Source organism: Mus caroli, unplaced genomic scaffold (genome assembly GCF_978045245.1).
Source record: "Mus caroli unplaced genomic scaffold, Mus_caroli_1 scaffold_17, whole genome shotgun sequence".
Classification (NCBI taxonomy): Eukaryota; Metazoa; Chordata; class Mammalia; order Rodentia; family Muridae; genus Mus; species Mus caroli.
Window position 1 is genome coordinate 19365432 of NW_028227272.1, and position 10002 is coordinate 19375433.

Sequence of the window (10002 nt, forward strand, 5' to 3'; positions counted from 1 at the left end):
AATTTGCTGGAGGCAGGGCTTTAACTGGACTGTCAGTGATGGGAGTCCTGTCCTGGTCCTCTAAGACTTCCTGGGGCCAGCCTATCAGACCCATGACATACCACCCAGCTGTTTTTTGAGAAAATGTAGGCATGAGGCTTAATCTTTAAAAGTCATTCCCAAGTCCTTGGAAGACACAAAGTACGGTATTGTCAGGAATCTGAAGACAAAGGAAAATCAAAGCAATTCACAAAAAACAAAGGCGACAGAAGAGAACAGAAAAGTAAAAGCATATAGACCAACATGCGCAACTGAACTGCAGGGTGCACGCTAGCAGGAAATAAAAGAAGAGGGTCACTTGAGGGAGAGGAGAAGTTGCATCAGATCTGAGAGCAAACAATGGGATTTTACAAGGAGAATTAGCAAAAAAAAAAAAAAAAAAAGTTTGTCCTGAGTCAGCGGAACAACTTTGAGTCCGGGAGGAGACTCGTAGTCAATGCACCCGGAAAAGGTAGGGAGGCAGGCATCACAGTGCCGTGTTTGAAAATGAAGTTTAAACAAGGCCACAGAATAAATCACAGGTGCTAAAGAAGCTCCACAATATCATGGGCTAAAAAAGGCCGCTGGTAACCCCAGCACTGTCGGCACCTGCTCCACGAGATGGCTGCTTGCTTGAAGTGGCCAGAGCTTCCCTGAAGAGGCTACACTGTGGCTCGGGCTGGACACAGGTGGTGGGGTGGGGGTGTACCACGGATTGGCTTGGTTGAGGAAGGAAACTCCCCAGGAGACTCTTCCTCCAAGATGCCCTGGCTTGGCTTGTAGCAGTTTTCTCTTCTCACTTCCTTCTCCCATGAAGATGTGGCCATTAATCTACTCTGGTTGGCTGGGCAGGATAGCCCTTCCCACTTAATTTGTTCCATGCTCTGAAAGGTTAACAAAGTTCATGCTATGCCAGAAGAGACCAGAGTTTCAAGATTTCTTCCCTTCCAAATTAAGGGGAAGTATAAAACTGCTGGGGGTGGAGTGGGCAAGATCAGATAATATCCAGTTGGCCCCTAAGGTTGGTTTCTTTCTTTCTTTCCTTTCCTTGCCCTCCCTTCCACCCTTCCTCCCTCCCTCCCTTCCTTCCTTCCTTCCTTCCTTCCTTCCTTCCTTCCTTCCTTCCTTCCTTCCTGGATGATTGATCTTGATCAAGCTAATTAATCTGTTAAGTCCTTGAATATGAAGTCTTTTGGCTAAGAATGGCATTGGTATGACTGTCTGGTAGTAAAGGCACTTGCTATTGTTGTGTAACAGTTTCCTCAGATTGAAACCTTCTACCCACACAGAGAAGCTCTAGAAACAGGAAGGTAAACAACTCAAAATAGCTTCAGGAAGTTCCTGAAACTGACCAGATTGTCTAGGACCCTCTTTGCTAGACCTGCAGAGACAATTTGCAAAGACTCTGAGACCAGACCAGCTGCCTGGAAGGGGTTTAAACCAACTGCGGCACATGGAAAGTACTCTCTCTAACCTGTTGAGATCCCTGGAGGCTGTGCAGTGTGCTCCATGTTCCCAGCTTTGTGAGCTGTCGACCATGCTGGGGTGGACTTGGCTGACAAAGCTATCTTTTGATTCATTTCTGCTCCTGTAAATAGCCCCTCACCTATATTCATGTAAGGGACTCCAGTAAGACTCATTGGTTCATCAAATTTGACTTCTGTGTTATCTGTACTTCAGTCTGTTGTGGTTTTCCTATCTGGGATGAATAGACTTGTGTCTCCCCAGGAATCTTCCAGTCTCAGCCTTCTGAGTTCCAGGATTATAGACTGGCCACCCTGCTTTTTGCCGCCTTCTTCCACCTCCTCCTCTTCCTCCTCCTCTTCCTCCTCCACTTCCTCCTCCTCTTCCTCCTCTTCCTCCTCTCCTCCTTCTCCTTCTTCTCAAGATAGGGTTTCTTTGTATAGCCCTGGCTGTCCTGAGTTCCAGGAATTTTCAGGGCCTGGTCTTCATGCCTCTTCCTCCCTTGAGCTGGGATTAAAGGTGTGCACCACACCCAACTCTCCGTGCCCTGTGTTATGAAGCTTCTTTACACACACACACACACACACACACACACACACACACACACAAGCAGTGCTCTGAGAAATTAGAATTTTTATAGGCAAGATCCCAGCCATCCACTAGGTTGAATGATGTTGCTGGCACAAGGCCCTAAAAACTCCCTTCTTATTTTTAGTTGAAAGAGGCCTAAACATTTTAATGGAAGTTAAATGTATGTACAAATACCCATATAAAAATATTCAAGTCAGTGACACTTAGTGTTCTCATCCACGTTGTCTTATTAAAGTACTATTATAGTACCCATCTGGGCCAGTTCCACTCTCTTGTAATAATGACACTGCATGCCCCCCACCCCCCTGCTCAAGCCTGTGCACAGCAAGTCTCAGGAGCAGATAGAGAGGCACCTGCTGGGTCACAGGGGCCATGGACACTTCAGGTTAGTGTGCACAGCCAGACTACTCCCTCAGGTGGTTACAACGTACATTCCCATTGCCTTGTCTTCACTGTAGGTTCACGACCTCTTGACCAACAATGGACTGGGCATGTGTGGAGCACTAGCGAGCAGTTAAAAGTATGGAAGCAGTGGGGTATCACAGCATAGACTGATAATCTTAGAATGATGGTATGGAAGGTGGGGCTGAGGCAGGGGGATTGTGGTTTTGAAGCCAGCCTATGCAGCCTATACAGCAAGACTCTTAAAACACAAACACAAAACTCAACAATGACAAACAAAAAAACCCTCAAAACCAAATCATCACCCAAATAGCAAACCAGCTCCATTTTGTCTAGAAGTGATCTCAGAACACTGTGATGTTTGCATCTCCCCCACTCCTCGTGTGTGTGTGTGTGTGTGTGTGTGTGTGTGTTAAAGGAAGAAGAAGAAGGCAGGCTATGGGGACTTCTGTTTTACCTATAAATTCTTTTTTTTTTTTTTTTTTTTTTTGGTTTTTCGAGACAGGGTTTCTCTGTATATCTCTGGCTGTCCTGGAACTCACTTTGTAGACCAGGCTGGCCTTGAACTCAGAAATCCGCCTGCCTCTGCCTCCCGAGTGCTGGGATTAAAGGCGTGCGCCACCACGCCCGGCTACCTATAAATTCTTTGATTGAAAACTTTAAAGGAATGTTACAATATTGATAATTACTGAATGAGAAGGAAATGTTCTTAATACCTCCTTGTATTTTCCTAAATCCTTAATAAAAGAAGGTAATTGATGGGCAGACACCTCCCCGCCAATACTCTGGGTAACAACTGTTCTGAGGAGCTTTCAGATTTGAACCACCTTCCCATCTGGGTCCATATTAGTGGAAGCAGCAGCCGTCGCCACCCTCCTCCTCCTCCTCCTTTTCTTTTGTGAACATTATCTTAAAAATTAGATTAAATACCAACACCTTGGGGGGATTTCTTATTTTTAACTTGGAAAATGAAATATTTCCCCAGAATGGAAGATGAGTCCTCCAGTTGCAGCCTGCCTGCCTTGCTCCACCTAACTTGGAAAACCTTTAAGATCCTTGGCAAGGCTATTCTGGGCCTAAGGTGGGGGCAGTGACTCAATGCTGCTCCCCACTCCCCCCTGCTCCAGTGAGGTGAAATCCGGTTAGGACAAACATTAAGGGGATCTTGGCAGTCAGCTCTGAGAGATGGCCATGGACAGGGCTCGCCTAGTTGTCCCGGACTGCACTGACAAGCAATGTTGTGGAATAACTCTGTTCAGGTGCGGGCCTACGGTTCCCTTAAATGGGACACCCTAAAAGGTAGTGCCATGTATTTCTTATTGCTCCCTTGTGGTAAGCAAATCGCTTCATGCCTGTTTTAAAATTTATCTGAGATAGCAAAATGGACAAAATACCAAACAATCATCAGACAGGACACACACACTGCCCTAAAGCTCCCAGGTAAATCCTGACTCAAGCCTGAGTCAGACCTGCCAGGCTGTGGACTCCAAGTCTCTCAGCCTGCCTTCCTGCTGCAAAAGGTAATTAGGACACTTTCTGAATGGGGCTGCTTTGTAGATTCTGTGAGACTTAATATCACGTCCTGGGGACATAACTAATGCCCTTGGGAGCTAGGCTGGCTTCCTGAACCTCTCTGTTAATGGGTAAAGATACTGAGGCGCGGGCTTTTAGCTAGTAAATCACTGAGCCCAAATACTGAACAATCCTAAGAATCTCAGTTTCCTCACGTGAACAGCAAATGCAGGTAGGGGTATGGGGGAGGTGGGAGGGGTGAGGGAGGGATGAGGGTGGGGGAAGTACCTTTCCCCTGCCTGAGGCGCTGGGCTGGGCTGTTAAAACAGGATCCAAGGGGATCTGACTCCTGTAGTTTACTGAGGCTCTTTGCTTCTGATTTCTCAGCACTAGTCAAGTGGGCATTTAACAAGCTGTGTGTGTTCTGTGGACTATTCTCTCTATTCCTGTGGGACATGAACTTTACGCTAGACATGGGATCAAGTTTCCTATTTCTTCTCAACTGGCCACCAATCTGAAAGAAAGAGGCCCTGTCTATGTCATTTAATGGATGTTTTACCTGGAAAAAAAAATTAGCCTTTTTTGTTAGCCATTCAACTTTGTGTGTATATGTGTGTGTGTATACAAATGTGTGTGCAAGCAGGCATATTTGTGCTGGTGCATGTGTGTGTTGACTTTTTGTGCATGTGGCATGTGCAGTTTTACACGGATGTGTGCCTGTGAATGTCTGTTTATGAGTGTGTGCATCTGTGTAGGCTAGAGACTGTTCTGTTCCTCCACAGTCATTCTCTGCCTTGCTTTCTGAGACTGACTCTGTCAGTGAACCTGGAACACTCTGATTCAGTGAGACGTGAGGGGCAGGAATCCCTGTCTCTGCTCCCAGCTCAGGGATAGGTCTACTGCCTGGTGTTGAGAACTCAGGCCCTTGCCACCAGTGGGGCTAGCCTGTTCACTGTCACTATCAACTTTTCCCAAACTCTGCTGTCTGCCTTGTGTCTTCATCCCTGTGCCTTTTCTCAGCACTGAATCCTCAGTTTCAGACTCCCTTATCCTCCAATTAAGAGCATGAATATACGCCCCTTCACATTCTGTAGGGCAAGAGAAATGAGGTGCTGTATGTAAGAAAAACTTCTGTAAACTCTGGCTCAGTCCTCTGCTTTGTCTTGTACCAAATCCATCCATCCATCCTTCCTTCCTCCCTCCCTCCCTCCCTCCTCAGGTGGGCGCTATGCTTAGCACTTCTCAGCAGGGTGCCACAGCTGCCAGAACTGAGATGGAGCTTCATATTCCCATACACACATGCACATACACATACACATACAAACATGTTAAAGCATATACCAGCACACACATTACACACATACAGATACAAATACATACACACCTACACACATATACACATACATCATATATGCATACACAAAAAGATGCTGTATACAAGACATGCACACAAATGTGTACACACATTCATGCACACAACTTGCACAAACATATACACTCGCATGCACACACATACATACACACACAAATACTGACTTATACACACATGTACACAAATACATAAATACACCCACACTCACACCAGGAAGGAGGAAGACACCGAGGCTGGAGGAGTTACTGAGTTTTAGCACCTGATGGATAAATGTATTTTACTAGTTTCTAACACCTGGAGTCTTCTCTTCCCAGTTACTGGATGCATCCGAGCCTTACTTTAAACATGTACTAGTACTGTCTCCCTGGGTTATTAGATCAGACACTGAGGCGTTATGGCAGGCAGTTGAAGTACTGACTTATCTTGTCCCTTCATCTTTTCCCTCTTTTCTCTTTTCTCCCCGCTTGTCTCCCATTCTGTCTCCGCTTGTGTTTCCAGGCGGTGGGGATGATTTCCTGCTGTTACAGCTTGGGATGCAGTGAAGGGCAGCATCAGGATCTGAATGGAGTCCTCCTGAGTTGGCTGACCAGGAGCTGGTGAATCCTTTGCAGGCTGTGGTGTGGAGTGACCACGTCTGGAAGCTCCTCTCTCATGTACCTCCAGAGGCTCGCTCCTCAGATCTGTCACTCACCTGCCTACCTTCACCTGGTCCTCACCTGCCCTCCCCTCTGTCTTTCAGAGTCATCTTTTGATCACACCACCTGGGACTACCCACCACTGTCCCCTGAATGTAGAAATGGTGCCTGTCCTAATCACATGTCATCCTAGCCCCAACGCCCAAAAGCTTACTCTCATGAATAAGCAGTGAAAAGAGTGATTATTAAGAGATAAGGAAAACAGGAAGTGCTTGTTAAAGCTCGAAGCAATACACAGCATGACAGCCCACCCCTCCCGCGGCACTGCTGCCATTTGCCACCAACTCCCTGTGTGGTTGAGGAAGTGTGGCTGTGTCCTCGACCCCAAGGGGACTGTTGGGCATGGCCAGCCTGGAGCCAGTGGGGCGGGCCAAAGAGGCAGGGGAGAGGAGCTGCTATATTCTGGGCACCGTGTCAAGGCCAGCTGCAGGAGAACAAGAACTCGCTGTAGGCCTGCAGCTGGCCGCGGTTAGGCAGGGCAGTCCCTCACTTGCGGGGATATTTAAAAAGACCCCCAGCCGAGGACAGTGCCAAGAGGGAGAGAGCACACAGATCTGTTTACCACACTCAGCTGGGAGTTCAGCCCCAGCTCCTAGGCAGCGAGTGCATTTATGTGTAAATTAGGAGAGCTGGCAGCTCAGCTTCTCCCAGGTGTAGGTGGTGGCCTTGGCCCTTCATCACCTGGAGACACAGGCTCTTGGCCTTTGGACCTCTGTCCTGTGGCCAAGCTGGCACAAAGGTGCTTCCCACCGTGGTGTCAGTAACCCAGCAACCAGAAGGAGAGGCCTGCAGATGAGTCAAGTCGAGCCTTATGGAACCTCTGGCTTTGTGTTTTGTTTGTGAACACTCCCTGTGAACAGGGCCTTCCTCTGCCACAGGCTTAATGCTCCTATCAGAGGAGTAGCCCAGTCTCATTTGAGGATCATGGCTCTCACGGAAGGTTCTACATCAGATTTTTAGGGGTGAGAATGGGGGGGGGGGTAAAGGCCCAAATTCCATGAGAAGGTGGGGTCATTAGCAAAGCATCCATGGACCGAAGCCCAGTAAGTAAAGACACGGGTGTGCCGAGAACCTAGGTCTCTAACAGGCAAGAAATAGGCTCCTAGCAGTCAGTGAGACAACTTGAGGAGCACAACCCTGCAGAAGAGGGGCAGGAAGCAGGCAAGGGGCGCGCCAACAGGCAAACGGTCTGAGGCAGGCTGCTACAAGTGCTGCAAGTCTCAGGAAAACACAGCGCACCGACGGCATGAGCTTCGTCATTGTGGGCCCAGCTCGAACTGACCATACACAGCTCTTTGTTTTAAAAAGTAGTTTAAGGGGTGGAGAGATGGCTTAGTGGCTGAGGGCACCGACTGCTCTAGCAGTGGACCCAGGTTCAATTCCCAGCACCCACCTGGTGGCTCACGACCATTTCTAACTCTAGGCCCAGGGAATCTCTAGCTCTCTTCTAATCTCCATGGGCACCAGTATATTGTTTTAAAAGAAGAAAGAAAGGGGAGGGGGGAAACCTGCTCAACATTTCAAGATAGTAGCAAAAGAGCTTTTCAGCTCCGAGGGAAATGTGTCACTGTATGGGCTACAGACCCATAGGACTGGGCTCAGACACTTGTTAGTCAGCTCCCTGAGGCAACCGAGAGGAAGCATGTCCCCTGTCAACTCTCCACCCACAGGCACCTCCCCTCCCATGTTAGGTGGTAACCAACTATCTTTACCTTTGTCAGTGGAAACGTATGGTTGAGGGTCAGAATGACTATGGCTGTAAGGATCCCAGAACCCCACTTGCACAAGATACAAACAACAATTGAAGCCATCAGAGTGATAATGTGTTGACATGGGAGGAGGAGGGCAGGATGCTCCACACAACATAGACTAGACTTTGGGTCATTTCTGAAAGACTCAAGAGGATGTGTCCTGACAGTGAGTATGGGATGTCACAACCAGGAGCAGCCTCTCCACATGGGAGCTTGCTTACCTCCAGCTCTATGTGGTCATGGAGTTTCTTGCAGGTGGCTGCAAAGGTTTCCGAGGTACCAAATTCGAAATACCACAGCTTGTTCTTCATCCTGGATCATGAAGGAGAGAGACATTTTCAATCAATAGTCTGTACTTGAACTGGTCCTGAGGAATAGCTCTGCTCTTTGGTCCCTGAGGTCCAGAGCCCCTGAAGTCTCTGTTCTTACATTGTGCAGTGCTTGTCAGTCACATTATCAAGGAACAGAAAAATTTACCAACACACTATTGTCATGTCAAAAAGTTAGAAAATCTGCTCACATCTTTGACATGGACTCTGGGTGAACTGTTAATTTTACCCTGAGGGCCCTGGTTAGAGCAAGAAAGGCATGCTATGCTCCCGAGCTGCCTCAAGGAGACTTCCTGTGGAAAGTCAGCTTGAGGTGGCAAATGACAGAATGCTCTGCTTATTGTCCCTTAGACATCTGTGCAGAGCTCCCTTCTAGGTCAAAAGGACCAAATAGCCTTTTGAGATTTAAAAGATGTGCAGTCTGGAAGCTCCGTACTGAACCAGAACCAATATGTGATGCTTTGTCTATTTTCTGTGTGTGTGTGGGGGGGGGGCATGGAGTGACAGAGTTAATACGAATTTAGAAAGAGAAGGATTAACTGGGAGTCCTCTGGAAGCAATGGTCACTGTCCTCTCAGATACCTGTGCACAGGCCAGGGCAGCCCTTTGTTTATAGAGGATTTGCTTCACAGTGGCAGCTCACCAGTCTGAGCTTTACAAAATTTCCAGGTTTTCTTTAGGGAACAGAAAAGAGTAAAATCAATCAGTGGGGTGCTTATTAGGTTGAAGGCTTTCAGAGTGAGGGGGTGTCCCTGATACTCTGTGGCTTGCTCAGATAGTCTCAGCCGGAAGTGTCCCTTTGGTACTCCATTCCTCCCACCCCAACTGTCACCCCATTAGCAAGGGCTGGCTAAGAGAGGGGACACATGTCCAGTTTACAGGCAGACAGATTTTGCTGAGAAAGAATTAGACCAAATCACATTCTTCTCCTTGGCTGTTCCTCAGCTCCATGGACCATGGAGAAAGAGCATCCTTCAGAGAATGGAGACTCTTATTTCTTCCTGGGGATAGTGACTGATTCATCAGCATGGCAGACATGCTCTCTGCATCTCTCCAGTAATTTATGTAGAACTTAAACACCTTATTGTGTTCTTCTCCCCTGTAAAGAGTGCTGAGATCTGGTTGAGTGGGCAGCAGCCTTTCCGACTGTTGGTCTTCATGAGACTGAACGGTAAATGATGGGTAAGGAAGGGTGGGGCATTGCGCTTCATAAAACCCTCGAGCAGTGTCGAGAGTCCTTTAGGCTAGTGCTTGTCAGCTGCTCCACTGCATCAGTGTGTTGAATAATTGCCATTTCAGTCTTTGGGGTGGCATATAACAAGGAGGTATGGGGCAAGCTGAACCCTGTGTTCTGGAGTGCTCTCACCTGTACCCACCACTGTGTCACAGAAGGGTTTTCATTTCCTGTGCATGCAACAACAGGAAATACAAATGGGGATATAGCCCAGTCCCACATCACCGGTTGTCTGTACAGAAATGTGTCTATGCGCGTCACCCGAGGATCCTGTGCCAATGAAGACTCTTGGTGAGTCCTTCACAGGGTGCCTCCCCGGAGTCTTCATTCTCTAACAAGCTGCCGATGCTGCTGGTTGCAGGACCAGGGCTTCTCCTCTAGTTCTCAGGTGGTAGCATCTGTTGGAATCCCCCAGGGAACAGGTGGAAATGCTGTTTTCAGCATTTGATCTGTAGACTCTGCCAGCTGTGGCGCGGAGTCCGGGGCATGCGCTTTTATGAGTGTCAGGATGATCATTATGCTTGTGGCCAGTGGAGAAATCCTGCTCCAGATGCTACGAAAACTGTCGACAACTCTGGAACTACCAGAACCTGAGGGAGAGGACTCCACAGAGGGATGGAAGGACGGAGCCTTT

The 10002-nt window shown here is 48.0% G+C and overlaps 1 protein-coding gene across 2 annotated transcripts in view; it reads right to left on the reverse strand.

Moving 5' to 3' along the window:
- The window catches only part of Dgkg (diacylglycerol kinase gamma), a 190404-nt gene that overhangs the window by 43157 nt on the left and 137245 nt on the right, over positions 1 to 10002 (reverse strand). For both annotated transcript variants that reach the window (XM_021184692.3, XM_021184691.3), the window contains one exon: positions 8027 to 8117. In XM_021184692.3, coding sequence (XP_021040351.1) covers positions 8027 to 8117 — 91 coding nt within the window. The remainder of the gene's footprint in view (positions 1 to 8026; positions 8118 to 10002) is intronic.